Below are 24742 nucleotides of genomic sequence, written 5' to 3'. Positions count from 1 at the left end.
CGCGCGCAGATATTTAGTTGACGTTAGTCAGCCTTTCTATACAAGGGCCGCGCGCGCACGGCAGGGAGAGGGGAGGCGACAGACAGCGGCGAAGATGAGGAAATTCATCTTTTCACACCGCTGCCTGCGTTCAAGTGTGTGTGTGTATGTATGCATGTGTATGTATGTATGCATGTGTATGTATGTGTGTGTGTGTGTGTGTGTGTATGTATGTATGTGTATGTGTGTGTGTGTGTGTGTGTGTGTGTGTGTGTGTGTGTGTGTGTGTGTATGTATGCATGTGTGTGTATGTAAGTGTGTGTGTGTATGTATGTATGTGTATGTGTGTGTGTGTGTATGTATGTATGTGTGTGTGTGTGTGTGTGTGTGTGTGTGTGTGTGTGTGTGTGTGTGTGTGTATGTGTGTGTCAATGATTGCAGAAGTAAATTATTATTTATATTATTATTTATAAAATATTTTACCAGGAAGTAATACATTGAGAGTTACCTCTCGTTTTCAAGTATGTCCTGGGCACAAATCTTACCTAGCACTTCCTTTCACTCACACAACCCATGCACACACACATACACACACACATACACACACACACACACACACACACACACACACACACACACACACACACACACACACACACATACACATACACACACACACACACACACACACACACACACATACACACACACATACACACACACACACACACACACACACACACACACACACACATACAGTACATACATTACCTGCAGCTCCCGGCACTATATATAGGAAAAGAATGCAGCACGTGCACGCGCGTTCGCATAGGAACGCACAGCCGCCTGCTGTATGTAACAGCCCATAGGCAGAGAAAAACACAAAAACAGCGCACAACGCTCATAGTGCGTTAAATAAAATATTACTTATATGATAGTGTTCTGTGCATTTATGTTCTTTTTATTTTTAATTACTATAGGTATTTCATTTGTGTATATTATCACCACATTATTTCATGTTACTCATCATCCTTCATTAGTTTTCTCATATTCATGGTGTTTTTTGACATATATTTTGTTCACATATAGGTTTGGGTTCACATATAGGTTTGGGGTCACATATAGGTTTGGGGTCACATATAGGTTTGGGTTCACATATAGGTTTGGGTTCACATATAGGTTTGGGGTCACATATAGGTTTGGGGTCACATATAGGTTTGGGTTCACATATAGGTTTGGGGTCACATATAGGTTTGGGTCACATATAGGTTTGGGGTCACATATAGGTTTGGGTTCACATATAGGTTTGGGGTCACATATTCATATCTTTGGAGACATCATTTTGTCTCATAATAAATCACACTTAGAGGTTTCTCATTCACATTTTTATTCACATTGTAACATAATCTATATTACTTTATATGACAATTTTCTTTATTTGTTTCATCACACTTATAGTATAACCCTAAGCGGTGCAGATTTTCTTAATTATTTTCACGTTTTTTTATCATTTCTGCATTGTTTTCACTGTCAGGAACAGGTAGAGGAACGGCAGTGCGCTGCCAGAAAGACCAGGAGGCGGCTCACGGTTGCAGCAGCAAAACGTGTTTATTGCATAAAAAAATTGGTCTAAATGTCACTAATTTCACTTTTTAGTCCAATTTTTTAATGCAATAAACCCTTTTTGCTGCTGCACCGTGAACCGCCTCCTGGTCCTTCTGGCAGTGCACTGCCGTTCCTCTACCTGTTCCTGCTGAATCGCCGGCTGGACTGCACACCCGTCATGCTACTGCTGTGTGAAACTCCTGGATACAAATAGTTGGTTCTTTGTGTGGGTGCCATACCCTGTTATTCTCACTGTATGGGACTTTGTCTGTACTAATTAACAGTGGTGCCAGTGGCATTAAGTACTAGTCCCCCAACCCTATTAGGGCGACTTTATTGTGTATATCCAGTATATTGGGAGTTTCTCTGACTGCAGACGTTATAAATATAAGGACTTGTTCTTCTGATGCACTGGCGTCCTATACATCTTTGTTTCATTGTCAACAGATTGATGTATTTTTTATATGTGGCCATGTATCGGTGTATCGCCCCCTAGCCGCTGCGGTTCCTGCGGGGATCAGTGTTTGGCTGCGCCTTAGTTACCACCTGGTGCTGCAATCACTGATCAGAGTGGAGACACCTGGCTGAGGGGACGCGCTATATAACGCATCATTTGTCCAAACCTGATCACCCTTTGATAAAGCGCCCTACGAGGCGGGAAACGCGTCAGGGGATCCTTGTGCTGTTTTAATTTTGGCTCTTATGCCCAATAAAGTCATTTAATTATACCCATGACCAGCCTCATTTTCCCGCGACTGCAGTGCCCGTTTCTCTTTTTCATTCATCTCTTCAACAACGCTTTTGGAGCACGCTTTGGGACGGAATACATCTTTTAGCTCATACCTTCTGGTTCAATGGCGGATTTTCGGTTAGCCACATAGGAGCGGCACGGTGCAGAGGGAACACCAGCTGTAGTCCCCGCGATCATAGAGACCCAGTAGGATACTCGTGGGGGTGAGTCGCCGGGAGATGACGTCATAGCTACGCCGACGCCTCATGTCAGACTACACAACCCAGCTCGCGGACTAGTCAGGGCAAGGACACCGGATTGCAGGCAAGTGTTCCCCTATACTACGTTGGAGCAGGTGAGCATGCCTCTGTTATATACCGTGTATTACAGGACTTGCACAGAGCTTTTATAGCTATTAGTGTTCGTTTCCAGACACGGAGAGGCCTAAACTCATGTTATACACTCACATGGGGACACTTCACCATCTGCAGATATATGCCTAATCAATCCTGATCCAGCTAGAGACATTGTTTTCTACTACACTCACACCGTGATTACACCAATTTGGAAGATTTTCATCATCATATTCCGTCCCATACTATTTTGTCAGGCCATTAGTACAACCGCGTCCACCAGTCTTTTAGAGCACACACATGGGAGCTCCTCTCCCAATTTTGTCAACGTCCCTGTAGTGCCATCATTGCATCCCTGGAACACCAGAGGACCTTGTTAGAGTTGGCTTCCTGTGTGAAGGTGGCGTTAGCCGCCAACATGGCGGTAATGGGGGAAGGTGGCATCATATCTGGCTTGAGCGGCCGGTATGGGAGTGACCTTCCAGGTTGTGTGGATGTTTAGCCGGGGGTATCCCCCAACCTTTATTGTGGTAGTTGAAGGAGCAAACAGATCTTTGCTTGTACTTAGGCCATGTGGGTGACGGTTGAGCCCCAGAATCGAGGCATGGTTAAGTCACGGAAGGACGCATTACAAAGCCACTGACCTTCTCCAAGAGCTGGCGGAGCTGTTTGCTTTTGGCATCTCTGGAGCACAGGTTCTGCTCCGGGGCCACCACTGTGCAGATACAGCGACCATCAGGATCCTGAGCCGAGCTGTACACCTGCCAGCCCTCCCGAGGGCTTATCTGGGCCTGCGGGGAGAAGAGGTCCGAACAGGTGACAGGGAAGCGGGGACACAGCAGGAGCTCAGCCGGGAGCAGGGGGGCAGGTGAGGACACGCTGCATAGTGCAAGTGCTTAGTTGTCACCCATCATACGCCGGAGCTTATTTATGTCTTATTCAGGATTTCCTACTGGGTGAAAATCCTTTAATGGGGAATTCATCCATCTGTATGGAGACTGCAGGTGTTAGCTCTGTGTAAGGAGTTGAACAGTGTGTATGTGTAACACGCAGAGCAGTGTGTATGTGTAACACGCAGAGCAGTGTGTATGTGTAACACGCAGAGCAGTGTGTGTGTGTAACACGCAGAGCAGTGTGTATGTGTAACACGCAGAGCAGTGTGTATCTGTAACACGCAGAGCAGTGTGTATGTGTAACACGCAGAGCGGTGTGTATGTGTAACACGCAGAGCGGTGTGTATGTGTAACACGCAGAGCGGTGTGTATGTGTAACACGCAGAGCGGTGTGTATGTGTAACACGCAGAGCGGTGTGTCTGTGTAACACGCAGAGCGGTGTGTCTGTGTAACACGCAGAGCAGTGTGTCTGTGTAACACGCAGAGCAGTGTGTCTGTGTAACACGCAGAGCAGTGTGTCTGTGTAACACGCAGAGCAGTGTGTCTGTGTAACACGCAGAGCAGTGTGTCTGTGTAACACGCAGAGCAGTGTGTCTGTGTGATACGCAGAGCAGTGTGTCTGTGTGACACGCAGAGCAGTGTGTATGTGTGACACGCAGAGCAGTGTGTCTGAGTGACACGCAGAGCACTGTGTATATGTGACACGCAGAGCAACGTGTATGTGTAACACGCAGAGCGGTGTGTATGTGTTACACGCAGAGCGGTGTGTATGTGTAACACGCAGAGCGGTGTGTATGTGTTACACGCAGAGCGGTGTGTATGTGTAACACGCAGAGCGGTGTGTATGTGTAACACGCAGAGCGGTGTGTATGTGTAACACGCAGAGCTGTGTGTATGTGTAACACGCAGAGCAGTGTGTATCTGTAACACGCAAAGCAGTGTGTATGTGTAACACGCAGAGCAGTGTGTATGTGTAACACGCAGAGCAGTGTGTATGTGTAACACGCAGAGCAGTGTGTATGTGTAACACGCAGAGCAGTGTGTATGTGTAACACGCAAAGCAGTGTGTTTGTGTTACATGCAGAGCAGTGTGTACGTGTAACTCAGTCATACATGTCAGGAAGTGGCACACGGTAATATCAGGGCTCTGCGTAATGTCTGACCCTCAGAGGGGGAATTCAGCAGAATGCGAACATTGTAATTATCTGATTAAAGTGCGCAGAGCCCAGTGAGCAGCAGTAATTATTAACGACAGTTTGTAATGATACCAGACACTCACAAGGCAGTATCTGTCACACTAAGGCACAGTTTGTGTCTCATTACATGACAGGTGCACCGGGGCACGACACAAGACCATGGACCTGCTTCCAAGCCAACCATTCCCTGCTAAAGAGCTAACCCTGCCCATGCTAACCATGCCCAATCTAATGAGCTAACCATGCACAGTCTAACGAGCTAACCATTCCCCAGTAACAAGCTAACCATACCCATGCTAACCATTCCCCAGTAACAAGCTAACCACACCCATGCTAACCATTCCCCAGTAACAAGCTAACCATACCCATGCTAACCATTCCCCAGTAACAAGCTAACCATACCCATGCTAACCATCCCCCAGTAACAAGCTAACCATACCCATGCTAACCATTCCCCAGTAACAAGCTAACCATTCCCTGCTAAAGAGCTAACCCTGCCCAATCTAATGAGCTAACCATGCACAGTCTAACGAGCTAACCATACCCATGCTAACCATTCCCCAGTAACATGCTAACCATACCCATGCTAACCATGCCCAATCTAATGAGCTAACCATGCACAGTCTAACGAGCTAACCATACCCATGCTAACCATTCCCCAGTATCATGCTAACCATACCCATGCTAACCATTCCCCAGTAACATGCTAACCATACCCATGCTAACCATTCCCCAGTAACATGCTAACCATACCCATGCTAACCATTCCCCAGTAACATGCTAACCATACCCATGCTAACCATGCCCAATCTAATGAGCTAACCATGCACAGTCTAACGAGCTAACCATACCCATGCTAACCATTCCCCAGTAACATGCTAACCATACCCATGCTAACCATGCCCAATCTAATGAGCTAACCATGCACAGTCTAACGAGCTAACCATACCCATGCTAACCATTCCCCAGTAACATGCTAACCATACCCATGCTAACCATTCCCCAGTAACATGCTAACCATACCCATGCTAACCATTCCCCAGTAACATGCTAACCATACTCATGCTAACCATTCCCCAGTAACATGCTAACCATACCCATGCTAACCATTCCCCAGTAACATGCTAACCATACCCATGCTAACCATTCCCCAGTAACATGCTAACCATGCCCATGCTAACCATTCCCCAGTAACAAGCTAACCATACCCATGCTAACCATTCCCCAGTAACAAGCTAACCATTCCCCAGTAACATGCTAACCACACCCATGCTAACCATTCCCCAGTAACATGCTAACCACACCCATGCTAACCATTCCCCAGTAACAAGCTAACCATTCCCCAGTAACATGCGAACCGCTAGGAGCCCCAATAGGATAATACAGAGGGGTATCCCGAACAGACGAACAAGGGGGGCCCGGGTCTCAGAACAGTTAAGCAACTAAGAGATATCCCAGGGCATTCATGGAAGAGCATAAAGCATCGATAACCATAAAGAGACAGTACAACGTTGTACTAAGTGCGGTGTGCGGTCCCCGTGCCTCGGGACCTGAATAAAAGATAGTTGTATGACAAAAGTTCCTGGCGCCCATTATTCCACAACCTTCCCAGCTCATCGCCCAGCCGCCTGTATCCTGCCCCTGAGCCAAGGTGACCAACGCGAAGTAGCCATATAATACACCAGATGTAATCTCCGGAACTTTGCTCACTTAATGTAACCATGTATCTGTCATTTATAAAATCTGTAAAACATTTGATAAATAAATAGAAGCCGGCCCATAATCAGAGCCTTTACCCTAAAATCCCTAACCTTAACTCCTTACCCTAACCCCCTTTAGCGCCTAAAGTTAACCCCATAATAACTTCCCCTTATATACTGTTCTTAATGTCATGATCAAAAAACAATGATATGCTGCAAACCATAAATCATATATATAACAGTATTACCGGTGCTGCTGGTTCAAAAGGGAGACCTGTTGCAATCAACCAGACTTGAACTATGAAAAGGAAGGATCCAGCGCTCCACGGAATTTGCAAAAGTTCAAATTTATTGCGCGGCACCATTATAGCTGACTAACCTCAGCCATCTATAACTGCCGCACGCGCATGACGCAGCAAGCGCACGCACTATAGAACAGCCCTAACCCGTCAGATAGTTGACAATCCGCGCTCAAGCTTCCTAAAAAGATCTTGAAATAGATCTACTCCATCCTCTTGCAGCTCCTGTTGTGTGGAGGTATACCCCTCCTCCACCAGCGTCCACCGCAGAGAAACTCCACCAGCGTCCACCGCAGAGAAACTCCACCAGTGTCCACCGCAGAGAAACTCCACCAGCGTCCACCGCAGAGAAACTCCACCAGTGTCCACTGCAGAGAAGCTCCACCAGCGTCCACCGCAGAGAAACTCCACCAGTGTCCACCGCAGATGAACTCCACCAGTGTCCACCGCAGAGAAACTCCACCAGCGTCCACCGCAGAGAAACTCCACCAGCGTCCACCGCAGAGAAACTCCACAAGTGTCCACCGCAGAGAAACTCCACAAGTGTCCACCGCAAAGAAACTCCACCAGCGTCCACCGCAGAGAAACTCCACCAGCGTCCACCGCAGAGAAACTCCACCAGCGTCCACCGCAGAGAAACTCCACCAGTGTCCACCGCAGAGAAACTCCACCAGCGTCCACCGCAGAGAAACTCCACCAGTGTCCACCGCAGAGAAACTCCACCAGCGGACCAAACATAGAGAGAAAAGAAAGCACAGGAGCGCACCACGGTTGAAGAGGTATGTATTTTGCTAATATATATCTCTTCAACTTTGGTGCGCTCCTGTGCTTTCTTTTCTCCATACGAGTAACCCTTTAGAGGGGGGGTTACATGGGTTTTGGGGTAAGGGGTTAAGGTTTTTAGGGTGAAGATTAGCATTAGTGGTTAATAGGTTAGGGTAAGGACTTCATGTTAGGGGTTTTGGGGTAAGGTTAGGGGGTTACCTTCACTTCGAGCTGCCCCTGATTGGCTGCGGCAAGTCATCTTGGACCGCTGGGCGTTTCATTGAATAGGCTAATTTGCTAAATTCTCTAAAATCGGTAAATTGGCTCGGTGTGGAGAATGGCGCGCACCGCGTCTCACCATCTGGCGAGATCTCCCGGCAAGGCTAATCATTTGGCGACATTATCAGCACCCCCGAGACGTGGCGAAAGGCATCGAAGGGGGAAAAAGAAGCGCTTGAAATGTTGAAGCCGTGCTGGACAGTTTCGCACATCTGGAGTAGTGACCGGTAAGCGATTTATGTAACGGTTCTTAGAATGAGATATACGGTAGGGGGGGGGGGGGGGGGATTTTCCGACAACCTCCCCAAGGTTTAGGCCTTACTAATCTCTACTCGTTAGGGAGCTTCGTCAACTGTAAAAATCCCGTTTCATACATTTCGCCACCAGCGCAACTTGACGCTAATTAAAATGTTTGCTCCGTGTGTGCTGATCTTGAGAAATCCCCAATTACATCAAGAGACGTTTTGCCATTAAAATAATGTAGGGGATATTTTTTGTATCTCTTAGGCCGCGCCTATAGTGACGGCGACGCGTGACGTCACTCGTCGCCGCAAGCAAAAGTTGTATTTCGCTTTGCGGCGGCGCGGGGGCGACCAGGCTCCTTATTGGTTTAGGGGCTGTCACATGAGGCGACAGTCCCTGAAAAATCAAATAATTACGGCTACCAAAAATCGCGTCACCCGTCGCTTTGTCGCCATCGCGCTTACTATAAGTACACGCGGCGGCGACACTGCATTTGTTTTCGGCAGCATCGCCGGCACTATAAGCGCGGCCTAAGGCTAAGGCCCCGCTCCCTCAGTCAGCGATATGCGGTCTGCCGGGAGCCGGAGCGGGGCGGGGGGGCATGGTTTGAGCGGAGGGACCCGCTACTCCCCCCCCCCTCCCTCCACGGGCTCGGGCTCCCGGGCTGCTGGAAGGTAAGCAGCTCCCTCCCCCTTCCCCCACAAATGCCCTCCTCACACACACGCTGATACACACACACACACACCACCCCCTACCTCCCGCCTCCCGCTCCCGCCCCCGCCGCTGATAGGTTCATCAGCGCACCACGTGACGCGTCACCGCTCGGGATCACAATTTTCTTGCATCCCATGCCGGCTGACGCATCACAGCACGTTGTGAGCCGTGCAGCGAGGGGGGACCGGCTAGGAAAGGGTACCCCTGCTGGTGAGGAACTCGCACGCGGCCGCGCGCGCCGCCGGACGCAGCGGGACCAAAGCCTAACAGTCAGTTTCTTTTGAAGCAGGGAACCTCTGCAGCTGAACCCCATTAATTTCAGCTCCGGGGACCCCCGGCTTCCCGATATACAGATCTCCGTAGGGGGCGCCGGTATCTCAGCAAAGTTTAAAGCTCCCGAATCACGCGGACCAATAGGAAGCCGCACCTGATGACATCACGGCTTCCCATTGGCCCGCAAGGCGCGGGAACTTTGAAACTCCGCCTTTACGTGAACCTTGCTAACTGAGCGGAGCAGCTACTGGCGCCTCCTACGGAGCTCTGTATCTCCGTAAGCAGGGGGTCCCTGGAGCTGAAATGAATGGGGTTCCGCTCCGGAGACCCCCAGCTTCAATTCTATGTTAAAGAATAAAAAAAATTGCCAACAACAATAACCCGCTTAGATTGCCTCTTTAAATAACACTCATACAAACAACTGGAAGAAAGCAGGTTGCAGCTTTATTGATATATATAAACTAGGGGACCCCGCTAAGTTGCTCCATAACCATCCATAAGCCTGAGGGATATGAGCGTGTGTAACTCTACTTGCCAGATAGCCCCAAAGCCACTTGGTCCCAAATTAACACCACCACTGGAAGCTCACTGCCATACTGGCTGCCCAAACCAACTATGACCCCCCAAATGTCTACTGGAGAAACCTTACACCCCCAAAGGAGCCAACCCATCCGGGTCCCTCAAACACCTTCCCACCAACATGAGATAAAACAACAACCCAACATCGGCACACAGGGAGGGAGGGAGGGACTTCTGGACCGGTCCGGATAGGAAGAGGAACAACTGCCTCCAAACTTAATATAACCTGCTACCCTCTCCTTACTCCATCCCTACCATAACTAGCATCATTTAGGCTCCCCCCCCCCCCCCCACACTCATTAAGCAGCCTTGTTACATTTCACCCAAGGGCTCAACGCCACAGTGTACTCAGCACTTTACAAGAGGGACAATTACATTACAGGGAATTATTATACAGTAAGCGCAACAAACACGATCAGATAACAGGACAGGAAATCCCTGCCACGGGGAGCTCACAATCCTCCCGTTGTTTGAACGTGAATGGTTCGCAGCACATTTTTTAAGTTTATACAACGCCTTTTTGTAAAAAGAATTCTGTTTGTCGCAGGAAAAAGGCAATATAAATCCAAACAAAATTACAGCTCCAGGGAGCATTTTAAATTGGGTTTGAATAGCTCAAAAAAAGCAGATGTTTATAAAGGATGCCATGTTGCAAATGAGGTTACCCTTAAAGGTATTTGGTGCATTAATAATCTCTACTTTTACATATTTTTTATAACAAGTATATGACAGCGTGCATGTGATTGCCTGACTTGCTTATTTCTTTTAAACACTTTAATATAGTGCTCGAATACTAACCAGAGGGGCCTTCTGTCTGCGTAATGGCCTTACCCCGCTAAGGTCTGATAACTTTGGGAAAATAACTTATTCGCGAAGGAAATTATCTTACTACATTATAAATAGGTTTAGGCCGACCCTCTGAGAGATGTAGCTCATTTGGTGACATAATGCACATAGCCTGGTGGCAGATAAGGAGTGTCAGGTAGCTATGAAGGTTACACAGACAGCAGAGGGAGAAAGAGAGAGAGGAAGTGAGTTGGCGCGTGAGGAGAAAGTAAGAATGCTGGAGAAGGGGAGAGAGGCGGAAAGAATTGGGGCAGTTATAGGGTATTAACAGAAAGTGAAGGGGGGAGAGAGATAAAGTGAAGACTGAAAACAGTCAAACCCATAATTATTTTGCGGAGGGCCGGGTTGGCGCGCATGAGCTGGGCTCTAGTATGCAAAAACACGCCCAATTGAGCTTATTAAAGTAGGGTTCACATCACTTTAAGTAATAATCCCCGAAGAACAGGGCTTTACTGGCCAATAATGCCCTGGCTGGAAGAGTTGAAGGCCCGAGGCGAAGCCGAGGTAACCCAGCCAGGGCATTATTGGCCAGTAAAGCCCCGTTCTGAGGGGATTATTACTATTATAGGCTAAATGTTGGCTTATTTCATAAATAATAGTATAGTTATATAGACTTTTTAAATTAAAATAAAATGGTAAATACATGAAACCGCCTCTATATACACTTACACTGCAGCTATCTATATCCACAAACTGCCGCCCCCTCTGTGTACACACTCACACACACACACACACAAACTGCTGCTACACACGCGCACACACACACACACAGCAGCTCTTCACACATACACTGAAGCTACGCACAAACTCCAGCTACATACATATACACACACACACACACACACAAACTGCAGCTGTAGCTACATACATATACATACACACACACAAACACAAACTGCAGCTACATACACACACACAAACTGCAGCTGCAGCTACGTACATATACATACACAGACACACACACACACACACAAGCTGCAACTACACACACACTAGACAGACTGAAACTGCAGCCACAAACAAACTGCAGACAGCCACTTACTTTGCAGCCACACACACTCTCTCCCTCCCCAATTCAACTGAATCTGTCAGCTTTGTTCACAGAGGGAGAGGGGGGGGGGGGTCAGTGCCTGGCTGCTAGTTCCTGACCAATCCCCTGCCCTGTCTCAGAGCTGGTCCTGTCTCCTGACCAATCCCCTGCCCTGTCTCAGAGCTGGTCCTGTCTCCTGACCAATCCACTGCCCTGACTCAGAGCTGTTCTGAAAGCTGATTGGCTGGAAATAAACACATTACAAGCTGCAAAAATTCCAGCCATTACTGATTGGTTACAATTCCGGGCATTATCCAATCAGAGAGCAGGGATTTCAACAATGGCCGGAATTTTACTGCTTTAGCCTATAATTCAGGATAACTGCGTTATCATCAAATATTGTGACTATTTTTGTATTTTTTTCATTCTTGGCGTTACCCCTACAGAGGCAATGGAGTAGGGCTTTGGATAAGCAGAGGAGGAGAGAGAAGAGAGAGAGAAGGGGAAAAAGAAAGGGGAGAAAGAAGGGGAGAAAGAGAGGCGAGAGAGAAGGGGAGAAAGAGAGGAGAGGGAGAAGGGGAGAAAGAGAGGAGAGGGAGAAGGGGAGAAAGAGAGGCGAGAGAGAAGGGGAGAAAGAGAGGCGAGAGAGAAGGGGAGAAAGAGAGGCGAGAGAGAAGGGGAGAAAGAGAGGCGAGGGAGAAGGGGAGAAAGAGAGGCGAGAGAGAAGGGGAGAAAGAGAGGCGAGAGAGAAGGGGAGAAAGAGAGGCGAGGGAGAAGGGGAGAAAGAGAGGCGAGAGAGAAGGGGAGAAAGAGGCGAGAGAGAAGGGGAGAAAGAGAGGCGAGGGAGAAGGGGAGAAAGAGAGGAGAGGGAGAAGGGGAGAAAGAGAGGCGAGGGAGAAGGGGAGAAAGAGAGGCGAGGGAGAAGGGGAGAAAGAGAGGCGAGGGAGAAGGGGAGAAAGAGAGGCGAGAGAGAAGGGGAGAAAGAGAGGAGAGGGAGAAGGGGAGAAAGAGAGGCGAGAGAGAAGGGGAGAAAGAGAGGCGAGGGATGGAGATGGAGCGAGATTTATCTCCGGTGTGCTCACAGGTAAGTCACCACATGGAGTAGAAGTTAATCGATTTGAAGGAAAATAAGTCAATGGGCCCTCTGGTAAATTGGTTGGTGTCTGCCCATGCCTCTCTCCCTCCCCCTTCTCTCCCCCTTCTCTCCCCCCACTCCTCTCTCTCCCTGTCCCCTGGATGGGTATGACAACGGAGTTAGGAATGAATGAAACAACACATTCTTTTCTGTCTTTAACCTTAATGGGCCTTAGGAAATATGGGATTACTATCACTTAGGATGTAATAACCTTATTTGCAGGACATTTAGGATAGCAGCTATTCAAATGAACGCCATCTCTTCTACGGCAGTAAACATGGTTAAACTCAAATGACTTGCGTTGGTGAATACTGCGTTATGATCCCCTCTGTCTGGTTCATCATTTGGTCAGAGGAATTACATTCCATGTCTCCCCTCTGTCTGTGTCACTGTCACCCTGCTATGTGAGGGACAGACCCAGGTAATAATAATAATAATTGCTTCTTCTTGTATATCACTGCTAGTTTTACGCAGAACTTTTCAGAGATAATTTGCAGACACAGTCCCTGCCCCGCAGAGCTTACAATCTATGTGTTTGGTGCCTAAGGCACAGGGAGATAGTGACTTGCCCAAGGTCACAAGGAGCCGACACCAGGAATTGAACCAGGTTCCCCTGCTTCACACTCAGTGCCAGTCAGTGTCTTTACTCATTAACTCAGGTCCCTCTGTGTCACCCTGCTATGTAAGGGACAGGCTCTGGTCCCCTCTGTGTCACTGTGTCTCCCGGCTATGTGAGGGACAGGCTTTGGTCCCCTCTGTTTGTGTCACTGTGTCTCCCTGCTATGTGAGGGACAGGCTCTGGTCCCCTCTGTTTGTGTCACTGTGTCTCCCTGCTATGTGAGGGGCAGGCTCTGGTCCCCTCTGTTTGTGTCACTGTGTCACCCTGCTATGTGAGGGACAGGCTCTGGTCCCCTATGTTTGTGTCACTGTGTCTCCCTGCTATGTGAGGGACAGGCTCTGGTCCCCTCTGTTTGTGTCACTGTGTCACCCTGCTATGTGAGGGACAGGCTCTGGTCCCCTCTGTTTGTGTCACTGTGTCTCCCTGCTATGTGAGGGACAGGCTCTGGTCCCCTCTGTTTGTGTCACTGTGTCTCCCTGCTATGTGAGGGACAGGCTCTGGTCCCCTCTGTTTGTGTCACTGTGTTTCCCTGCTATGTGAGGGACAGGCTCTGGTCCCCTCTGTTTGTGTCACTGTGTCTCCCTGCCATGTGAGGGACAGGCTCTGGTCCCCTCTGTTTGTGTCACTGTGTCTCCCTGCCATGTGAGGGACAGGCTCTGGTCCCCTCTGTTTGTGTCACTGTGTCTCCCTGCCATGTGAGGGACAGGCTCTGGTCCCCTCTGTTTGTGTCACTGTGTCTCCCTGCCATGTGAGGGACAGGCTCTGGTCCCCTCTGTTTGTGTCACTGTGTCTCCCTGCCATGTGAGGGACAGGCTCTGGTCCCCTCTGTTTGTGTCACTGTGTCTCCCTGCCATGTGAGGGACAGGCTCTGGTCCCCTCTGTTTGTGTCACTGTGTCTCCCTGCTATGTGAGGGACAGGCTCTGGTCCCCTCTGTTTGTGTCACTGTGTCTCCCTGCTATGTGAGGGACAGGCTCTGGTCCCCTCTGTTTGTGTCACTGTGTCTCCCTGCTATGTGAGGGACAGGCTCTGGTCCCCTCTGTTTGTGTCACTGTGTCTCCCTGCTATGTGAGGGACAGGCTCTGGTCCCCTCTGTTTGTGTCACTGTGTCTCCCTGCTATGTGAGGGACAGGCTCTGGTCCCCTCTGTTTGTGTCACTGTGTCTCCCTGCTATGTGAGGGACAGGCTCTGGTCCCCTCTGTTTGTGTCACTGTGTCTCCCTGCTATGTGAGGGACAGGCTCTGGTCCCCTCTGTTTGTGTCACTGTGTCACCCTGCTATGTGAGGGACAGGCTCTGGTCCCCTATGTTTGTGTCACTGTGTCTCCCTGCTATGTGAGGGACAGGCTCTGGTCCCCTATGTTTGTGTCACTGTGTCTCCCTGCTATGTGAGGGACAGGCTCTGGTCCCCTCTGTTTGTGTCACTGTGTCACCCTGCTATGTGAGGGACAGGCTCTGGTCCCCTCTGTTTGTGTCACTGTGTCTCCCTCCTATGTGAGGGACAGGCTCTGGTCCCCTATGTTTGTGTCACTGTGTCTCCCTGCTATGTGAGGGACAGGCTCTGGTCCCCTCTGTTTGTGTCACTGTGTCACCCTGCTATGTGAGGGACAGGCTCTGGTCCCCTCTGTTTGTGTCACTGTGTCACCCTGCTATGTGAGGGACAGGCTCTGGTCCCCTCTGTTTGTGTCACTGTGTCTCCCTGCTATGTGAGGGACAGGCTCTGGTCCCCTATGTTTGTGTCACTGTGTCTCCCTGCCATGTGAGGGACAGGCTCTGGTCCCCTCTGTTTGTGTCACTGTGTCTCCCTGCCATGTGAGGGACAGGCTCTGGTCCCCTCTGTTTGTGTCACTGTGTCTCCCTGCCATGTGAGGGACAGGCTCTGGTCCCCTCTGTTTGTGTCACTGTGTCTCCCTGCCATGTGAGGGACAGGCTCTGGTCCCCTCTGTTTGTGTCACTGTGTCTCCCTGCCATGTGAGGGACAGGCTCTGGTCCCCTCTGTTTGTGTCACTGTGTCTCCCTGCCATGTGAGGGACAGGCTCTGGTCCCCTCTGTTTGTGTCACTGTGTCTCCCTGCTATGTGAGGGACAGGCTCTGGTCCCCTCTGTTTGTGTCACTGTGTCTCCCTGCTATGTGAGGGACAGGCTCTGGTCCCCTCTGTTTGTGTCACTGTGTCTCCCTGCTATGTGAGGGACAGGCTCTGGTCCCCTCTGTTTGTGTCACTGTGTCTCCCTGCTATGTGAGGGACAGGCTCTGGTCCCCTCTGTTTGTGTCACTGTGTCTCCCTGCTATGTGAGGGACAGGCTCTGGTCCCCTCTGTTTGTGTCACTGTGTCTCCCTGCTATGTGAGGGACAGGCTCTGGTCCCCTCTGTTTGTGTCACTGTGTCTCCCTGCTATGTGAGGGACAGGCTCTGGTCCCCTCTGTTTGTGTCACTGTGTCTCCCTGCTATGTGAGGGACAGGCTCTGTCAGTGATTTTTCAGCCTTTGCGCTGAATCAGATTTAACAACTGCAATAACGGCACCAAATGTATCAAAAGCTCTGAAAACTGCCGTTCTTTAAAAAAGATATATTTTCCCCATTCAGTATGTGCATCAGTACAATCTGCACACCGACAGGGGATTAGATAAGCTGCAAATCGATCCATTCTCCTGTAATCAATCGCTTGCTCGGGTTATTTAATTCAGTTCTTGCACAGCATTGTGGGCAATGTAGTCCTGGAATATATATGTCTCTGGGCAGTTACTAGATACAATTGGTGCACTGCTAGAGAGAGGGCGGGGCTCAAGAGCCAGAGCCTATCACAAGGGGAAGGGGCTGTCACTTTGGAAATGCTTCCTACATTAGAAACATTAAAAATGTCTTTAAAACATTTTTTTCGTTATTTTTTTAAAATACGACATATTTTCTCCTAGTACAGAACTGATTTATTAAAAACACACACATGTAGGATGTTGCTTGAACGTCTGAGTTATACAGAAAGGAGACTCTAATAAATGAGCTTCTCTGTGTCTCTCTGTCACCAAACACCGTGTAAGGAATCCGCTCCTGGCTTTGATTATAGCCTTGCAGACTTCTGCAGTTGCAAAAGCTTCCTCTGGCAATCAATGGCACATGTGCTGCCTCTCATTGCAGCTTCTGCCCTGTGCTACATCATTGGAGGAATAATCACACACCCTCCTCCTGTGATTGGATCTCCGCCCTTTATATCCTGGGCGTTGGCACTGAACCAGTGCCGAGCATAAATTCCTACCCTGGACATTACTGTCTCTGCCACAAGCCACCCTGGCTTGCATCCTGGTGTACTAACCTTTCTGGTTCTTGTCCCTAGTTCCTGAGGCCTGCTGCTAGTTCCATGCGGGGGCCCGTTCCTGACTTCTGTGCTGAAGCGTTGGTCTCCCGACGCTGCCCTGCGGTGTACTTCGGCCAGCCTGCTGTCTCCCCCTGCTGAGACCGGCGTCATGGGCCAGGCCGCTCCTCGCGCAGAGGCCACTCCCGCGCTCACGCTCCTAAGCTGAAGCGGGGAACTCCTGACTACCTGTTGCCGAACTCCTGCGTGAATAACGACGATGCTGCCTTCTCCAATCCTGACCCTGCTACGTACGACTACGAACTGCGCACTCCGGATCAGTCTGCGTGGACTAAGGTCGGTGATTATATAACCCCACCTCAGCCCCGCGGTCCGGTCCCGGTTTGTGGCGAGCACAATCGTAACACACTGCTCCCCATGGCCCCCCACACTGCTCCCCATGCTTCCCCCCATCTTGCTCCCACCATGCTGCTCCCCCCACTGCTCCATGTGCTACTCCCCACTACCTCCCACACTTCCCCCCCCACACTGCTCCCCGCACTGCCCCTCATGCTGCTCCCCGCACTGCCCCTCATGCTGCTCCCCGCACTGCCCCTCATGCTGCTCCCCGCACTGCCCCTCATGCTGCTCCCCGCACTGCCCCTCATGCTGCTCCCCGCACTGCCCCTCATGCTGCTCCCCGCACTGCCCCTCATGCTGCTCCCCGCACTGCCCCTCATGCTGCTCCCCGCACTGCCCCTCATGCTGCTCCCCGCACTGCCCCTCATGCTGCTCCCCGCACTGCCCCTCATGCTGCTCCCCGCACTGCCCCTCATGCTGCTCCCCGCACTGCCCCTCATGCTGCTCCCCGCACTGCCCCTCATGCTGCTCCCCGCACTGCCCCTCATGCTGCTCCCCGCACTGCCCCTCATGCTGCTCCCCGCACTGCCCCTCATGCTGCTCCCCGCACTGCCCCTCATGCTGCTCCCCGCACTGCCCCTCATGCTGCTCCCCGCACTGCCCCTCATGCTGCACCCCGCACTGCCCCTCATGCTGCACCCCGCACTGCCCCTCATGCTGCTCCCCGCACTGCCCCTCATGCTGCTCCCCGCACTGCCCCTCATGCTGCTCCCCGCACTGCCCCTCATGCTGCTCCCCGCACCACTTCTGGCAGAATTAACACATTGGAGCAGTGACTTTCCCTTTTCCTGAACCCTCTCACTGTCTATTTCCCTTATCACTGTGTCTGTCCTTATCTCTGTCCCGTATCACCATGACAGCCCTTATCTCTGTCTCTTATCTCTGTCCCTTATCACTGACAGTTCTTATCTCTGTCTCTCTCGTATCTCTGTGACTGTCCTTATATCTCTCTCGTCTATGTTCATTATCACTGTGAATGTCCTTATCTCTGTCCCTTATCACTGTGACTGACCTTATCTCTGTCTGACCTCTCTGACTGTCCTTATCTCTGTCTCGTATCACTGTGAATGTCCTTATTTCTGTCTCTCTCTTGTTACTGTGACTGTTCCTATCTCTGTCCCTTAACACTGTGACAGTCCTTTTCTCTGTCTCTCTCGTCTCTGTGACTGTCCTTATCTCTTTCCCATGTCACTGCCCTCATTTCTTTCTCTTGTCTCTGTGACTTTCCTTATCTCTGTCCCATATCACTGTGAATGTCCTTATCTCTGTCTCTCTCTGTGTCCCTTAACACTGTGACTGTCCTTTTTCTCTGTGACTGTCCTTATCTCTGTCCCATGTCACTGTGACTGCCCTAATCTTTCTCGTCTCTGTGACAGTCCTTATCTCTGTCCCTTATGACTGTGACTGTCCTTATCTACAAGAACATCTGAACTCTGCACTTTAAAATTAACTACAACCTTGTAACTGTGAGAACTTGACTTTCTAAATGCTCTGATAATTTGTACTCTTCATGCCCTCCAATACCTGGGAAGTCTCTCCTCCTGCATCTCACTATGCCCTCCCTATTGCTTTTTCTGTTTAATGTTTCCTCACTCCTTTGTAAACGTTTCTGTTCTCTCCAACTTCACCACTTCCCTCCTATCCACCTTTCTTCATCTCCCCTCCACCTATGCCTGTGCCCACACACTGCACTATTATTTACACACCTCTTTCCCAACAACTTCTTTACCCTTCAATAAAAAGCACCCCAACAAATCTTCTATTCACAACCTCTTCTACTCCTTCCTGCTGCTGGGGATCTCTCTCCTAATCTTGGACCCAGCCACATACACACCTGTTCTAACCCACGCCTCCCTGCCACCTCTTCCCCTGCTAATGGTGATAACCTATCTGATTTAATACTAGTGTAGCCCCGGTGCCCTCCGGCTCCCAGAGACCCCCCTCCTTTGGATCAGTGCGGTCGCGGGTGCCGTCGGAGCCAGCGTCGGACCCGCCGGCTGTTTCCAAGGGTGGGGGCCGGAGTAGGGAGTGTTGCGAGCCTTAGGAGGCTCGGTGGCGTTCCCGGCTAGCGGGGGCCGCCATTGCGGGTGCGCGCGCATGCGGCGTGATCGCGCATGCGCGGATCAGGCTAGGGAGTTGCGCATGCGCAGTAGAATCGCGCACACGGCCCCAATATAGAAACAGCCTCCACGGGACTACAATTCCCAGGAGGCTAAGGGGGAAAGGCACCAGGTGCCCCCGAGTAGCCAATAGGGCTGGAGGATTGCCTTGCAGGGAATATAGATACATTTCGCGGGCTTGGATCACGCTAGGCAGTCAGTGCCAGGAGCAGCCAGGGGAAGGAGGTAGGGTGCAGGAGTCAGTGACTCCCTGCACTAGGCCAGCAGCCCCCGAGGCCCGAGCTAGCCCTGAGCCACCCAGTAGTGTAAATTGTGTCAGGGACAGGCCCCAGGTTAGGGACCCTGCCCCTTACTATTAGTGTTAGTTAGGGACTCAGCAGACGCTGCGCGTCCGTTCAGAGGGTTGGGCGCAGATCTTCGTTGTTGCTGCAGAGGCCATCCGGGTGGGATCGCCCCGGACGGTAGTTCCTGTGTTCATCCGTCATCGGATCCTTTGCGAAGCTCCGTTGCAGGCCTGGGCGCTAGAGTGCTCGGCAGGTAACCCTCACCAAGTGCACCAACGATACTATTAGGTTCACACGGGACCAGTGACTGCGCAGTCACACATATTTATCTCACTTGAAGGGTGGGAGACATATTGTGTGCGGTTACTGGACACGGGGTGGGATCACCTGGTGAAGGGGGTAGCGTCCTGCGAGACGCAGTAGTTAGTGTCTCCTCTAGAGAGGGACACCTGTTGATCTGTTGATTGTTATGTATGAGTATGGCTGCACTAGTAAAGGTATTGGCTGTTTTACCTACTGTGTGCTGAGTGATATATATTGTCCTGCGAGGAACCACTCCCCCTCTGGTGGGAGCCATCGCAGGTGGAGGCGCTGCACCGAGTACAGGGTTACTCATAATATACTTGCCCCAGGTTCCCAGTGGCGGAAGCTCAGTTCTCCTGTGAGCTTAACAGGTAAAGCACCACACCCGGTAACATTAGGTTCTCCGCACCTACACTCTATCTGCGATTGGGTGGGGGAATACCCGTTACACTGACTAACCTTAAAACTCGTCTCACCCCACTATGGGAGGATATTAGAAATTGGCTGCAGAGAATTCTCGGAATCGCGGTCCCCTTGGACCCCTGGTTGTTTTTGCTAGGCAGGCGCACCCGGGGGCTAAGCAGACCAGCGCATAAATTGGTTGCCCATTTGGCAACAGCCCTGCGGTGCGAAATCGCAGCATTGTGGAAGCAACCAGATTTACCCACAATCACGGAAATTAGGAATAGAATGTGGTACGTGTGCCGGATGGAGCAATTGACGAGCCTGGTTAATGACACCGACACAAAATTTCTAAAAGTCTGGGCCCCGTGGCTGGCCCAATCTGATATCCCAGGGGTAGATGCCGCCACCATATTGCAATGATAGCCTGAGATGCATTCTCCTTGGAAGCGCCAGTACAGACAGTAACTGGGAAGAGGACAGGTAGGGCTGACAGTAATTTGCACTTCGCTACTCATGGGCCTGGAATCCGTGGGGAATACCCTTTCCGTTACAAAGATCAAAACAGATAACGAGTCCTGTGCTCAGTGTGCGGATCTCCCCCCTCTCCTTCCCCTCCCCCCCCTCCAGGTGTCATTGTTGTAGGTCTTGTGAGTCAGTCTGTCACCCTTGTAAGTCACGTCGGTTCACACGGAAAAAGAAGGGATAGTATGGGCAGAACTGTACGACAGTGTGTTGTAAGACTGTGTTGGGCATGTACCATACACACAATAAAAATCTTTTGTTGAAAAGAAAAAAAAAAAACTCGTCACAAATAAAGCATCCCAATAGCCTGCACTCATGGCTACTGTCCTACCAACCATTTTGGCCAAGCACTGCCATCTACTGCACTTATTCCCTCACCTGCTGTCTCTGTAAGTCTCCCAACATACCACTTAGAGTGTAAGCTCTTTGGGGCAGGGATTTCCTTTCCTATTGTCTGATTTTGCTACACTTATTGTATTATTATAATTCCCCGTACAGTATTTTTTGTGAAACGCGGAGTACTTTTGGCGCTATATAAATACATACATACATCTCTGTATCTCTCTTATCGCTGTCCCTTATCATTGTGACTGTCCTTATCACTCTCTTGTCTCTGTCCCTTGTCACTGTAACTGACCTTATCTCTGTCTCATGTCTCTGTACCTTATCACTGTGACTGCCCTGATCTCTGTCCCGTATCACTGTGACTGTCCCTTTTCTCCGTCTATTGCCCCTTTGACCTTTGCCTCTGTCCCTTGACCCCTGTCACTCCTTTGAAGAGAACCTAATGCAGTCCGAGGGAATTGGCATCTGTAACAACACCATTACCGTTTGCATAATTCATGTTAAACCATTTCCCGACTCCTTAATGTGGGTTAACGCTCATCTGAGGGTGCGCAAAGCGTTTAGCGAACTAAACTAGGTGGAAGCATCTATTACACTGACAGATCCGGTTTCCGGCCACAGGCAGAAGAGAGAAATGATCTCATGAGTGTGTGCGTCTCCCAGAGGAACCTCCCGGAACCTGCTACACCCCAATCTCACGTCATCCAGCGATTCAGTTGCACACGAGGATTCTGGGTAATGCTCACCTTCAGTCACTTGACGCTACAATACACAATCTGAAATGAAGTCTGTTAAAGACAAACCCAAGAGTCAGAGTTTTGCTCACATTCTGTATTCCTGTCAGCTTGTGATTTGGGTAGTGTCAGGGACCAAATGAAGTTATAGGGAGCAGATATATGGAGTAATAGGAGTTCTAGGGAGCGGTTATATGGGGTAATAGGAGGAGTTATAGGGAGCGGTTATATGAAGTAATAGGAGGAGTTATAGGGAGCGGTTATATGAAGTAATAGGAGGAGTTATAGGGAGAGGTTATATGGGGTAATAGGATTTATGGGGAAGGGTTATATGTGGCTATAGGAGGAGTTATAGGGAGGGGTTATATGGGGTAATAGGAGGAGTTATAGGGAGGGGTTATATGGGGCAATAGGAGGAGTTATATGGAGTAATAGGAGGAGTTATATGGAGTAATAGGGACAGTTATAGGGAGAGGTTATATGGGATAATAGGAGGATTTATAGGGAGCGGTTATATGGGTAATAGTAGGATTTATAGGGAGGGGGTTATATGGGGTAATAGGTAGAGTTATAGGAGAGGTTATATCGGGTGATGGGACTTTTAGGAAGAATTTATATGGTGTAATAGGAGTTATTTGGAACAGTTACAATGAGTAATAAGAGGCGTTATAGGGAGTAATAGGAGGAGTTAGGCAATACACATACAAATATGCTGAAGCCAGGGTCACGTGTGATGTGTGAATAGCCCCGATAGCATTAACTCAGCCCCCTTTCCAAATCACGCCAAGTCCTATAATATTTCTTTCACTTTATTGGAAAGGCAGCAGTGACTACAGGCTGTTGTGTAGTTGTGAGTTTGCAGTTGAGGGCAGGTAGAGATGGCCTTGCCATGGGAGTGTGACAGGAAGGTATTCACTCAGCCAAGTCAGGAATGAAAAGGAAGTGAGGGAGAATCTCGGTAAAGGGAATAGTCTTGGGACAGACTATCTGTGAGCAAAACAGGGGGGAGGGCAGAATAGCCCATTCTAGGAGAGATCTCAGAGGCTGCAGTAGCAACTCACTGAATACATGCCAGAGGCAGGGAAGGCAACATTGTAACATATCACACAGGCACTGTGTGTGTGTGGCGCAAACTACATGCAGCTGAACTTAAAGCTGCAGTTCAGTTTTTTTTTTTTTTACTTCAATAGTTTCATGTGTGCAATCTCTAATTACCTAAAGAACTGTATAGCTGCAGGTCAATTCATTCTCCATGTATTGATAGGTTGAAATTTGGTGACATAATTAGTGAAGGGATCTGTTTTTCTTCTGCTTGTCTGTCAGTGGAAGCTCATGAATATTCATGAGCACTACTGCACTGACATGTGCTAGAGGGAGGGCAGGGCTGACAAAGGAGTGTGCCAGGGCTTGTGACAGGACATGAAGGGGCAGCGCCTTAGCAAATGGCTGTTAAAATAGAATACAAGAAAATTGGTCTTTAAAAACTGACAGGCAGAAGCTGCAAAGAGGGGGGGGGGGGTGAACAGAGAGAGCAAAAAAGGGGAATACTTGTTCCGTGACATCAAATGTGTTTAATAGGTTTCTGGGTTTTCTCTGTCTCATAAAGCTGCCGGGTGTGAGGCCGTGTGAACTTATCTTAACGAGAACTCATGTCAAATGAACAATAAACTGCATTGAAAAGTTCCTTAATTATGAAGCAAGCAGTAAGGGAATGTTTCACTGACTTCCCAGTGGCACCACTCATGTAATAACGCAGCGCCAGTCATGTAATAACGCAGCGCCAGTCATGTAATAACGCAGCGCCAGTCATGTAATAACGCAGCCCAGTCATGTAATAACGCAGCCCAGTCATGTAATAACGCAGCGCCAGTCATGTAATAACGCAGCCCAGTCATGTAATAACGCAGCGCCAGTCATGTAATAACGCAGCACCAGTCATGTAATAACGCAGCGCCAGTCATGTAATAACGCAGCGCCAGTCATGTAATAACGCAGCGCCAGTCATGTAATAACGCAGCGCCAGTCATGTAATAACGCAGCCCAGTCATGTAATAACGCAGCCCAGTCATGTAATAACGCAGCCCAGTCATGTAGTAACGCAGCCCAGTCATGTAATAACGCAGCGCCAGTCATGTAATAACGCAGCGCCAGTCATGTAATAACGCAGCCCAGTCATGTAATAACGCAGCCCAGTCATGTAATAACGCAGCCCAGTCATGTAATAACGCAGCCCAGTCATGTAATAACACAGCGCCAGTCATGTAATAACGCAGCCCAGTCATGTAATAACGCAGCCCAGTCATGTAATAACGCAGCCCAGTCATGTAGTAACGCAGCCCAGTCATGTAATAACGCAGCCCAGTCATGTAGTAACGCAGCGCCAGTCATGTAATAACGCAGCGCCAGTCATGTAATAACGCAGCGCCAGTCATGTAATAACGCAGCCCAGTCATGTAATAACGCAGCCCAGTCATGTAATAACGCAGCCCAGTCATGTAGTAACGCAGCGCCAGTCATGTAGTAACGCAGCGCCAGTCATGTAATAACGCAGCGCCAGTCATGTAATAACGCAGCGCCAGTCATGTAATAACGCAGCGCCAGTCATGTAATAACGCAGCGCCAGTCATGTAGTAACGCAGCGCCAGTCATGTAGTAACGCAGCGCCAGTCATGTAGTAACGCAGCGCCAGTCATGTAGTAACGCAGCGCCAGTCATGTAGTAACGCAGCGCCAGTCATGTAGTAACGCAGCGCCAGTCATGTAGTAACGCAGCGCCAGTCATGTAATAACGCAGCGCCAGTCATGTAATAACGCAGCGCCAGTCATGTAATAACGCAGCGCCAGTCATGTAATAACGCAGCGCCAGTCATGTAATAACGCAGCGCCAGTCATGTAATAACGCAGCGCCAGTCATGTAATAACGCAGCGCCAGTCATGTAATAACGCAGCGCCAGTCATGTAATAACGCAGCGCCAGTCATGTAATAACGCAGCGCCAGTCATGTAATAACGCAGCGCCAGTCATGTAGTAACGCAGCGCCAGTCATGTAGTAACGCAGCGCCAGTCATGTAGTAACGCAGCGCCAGTCA

At 49.8% G+C, this 24742-nt stretch overlaps 1 protein-coding gene across 3 annotated transcripts in view; it reads right to left on the bottom strand.

Moving 5' to 3' along the window:
- The window catches only part of OLFM3 (olfactomedin 3), a 148566-nt gene that overhangs the window by 21661 nt on the left and 102163 nt on the right, over positions 1-24742 (bottom strand). For 2 of the 3 annotated variants that reach the window (XM_075617013.1, XM_075617012.1), the window contains exon 2: positions 3312-3458. In XM_075617013.1, coding sequence (XP_075473128.1) covers positions 3312-3458 — 147 coding nt within the window. Of the gene's footprint in view, positions 1-3311; positions 3459-11497; positions 11553-24742 lie in introns of those variants that run through there. The other variant, XM_075617014.1, reaches the window with a different exon arrangement.

This window comes from Ascaphus truei, chromosome 10, assembly GCF_040206685.1.
Source record: "Ascaphus truei isolate aAscTru1 chromosome 10, aAscTru1.hap1, whole genome shotgun sequence".
Lineage (NCBI taxonomy): Eukaryota > Metazoa > Chordata > Amphibia > Anura > Ascaphidae > Ascaphus > Ascaphus truei.
This window is presented reverse-complemented; position numbering and strand designations above follow the sequence as displayed.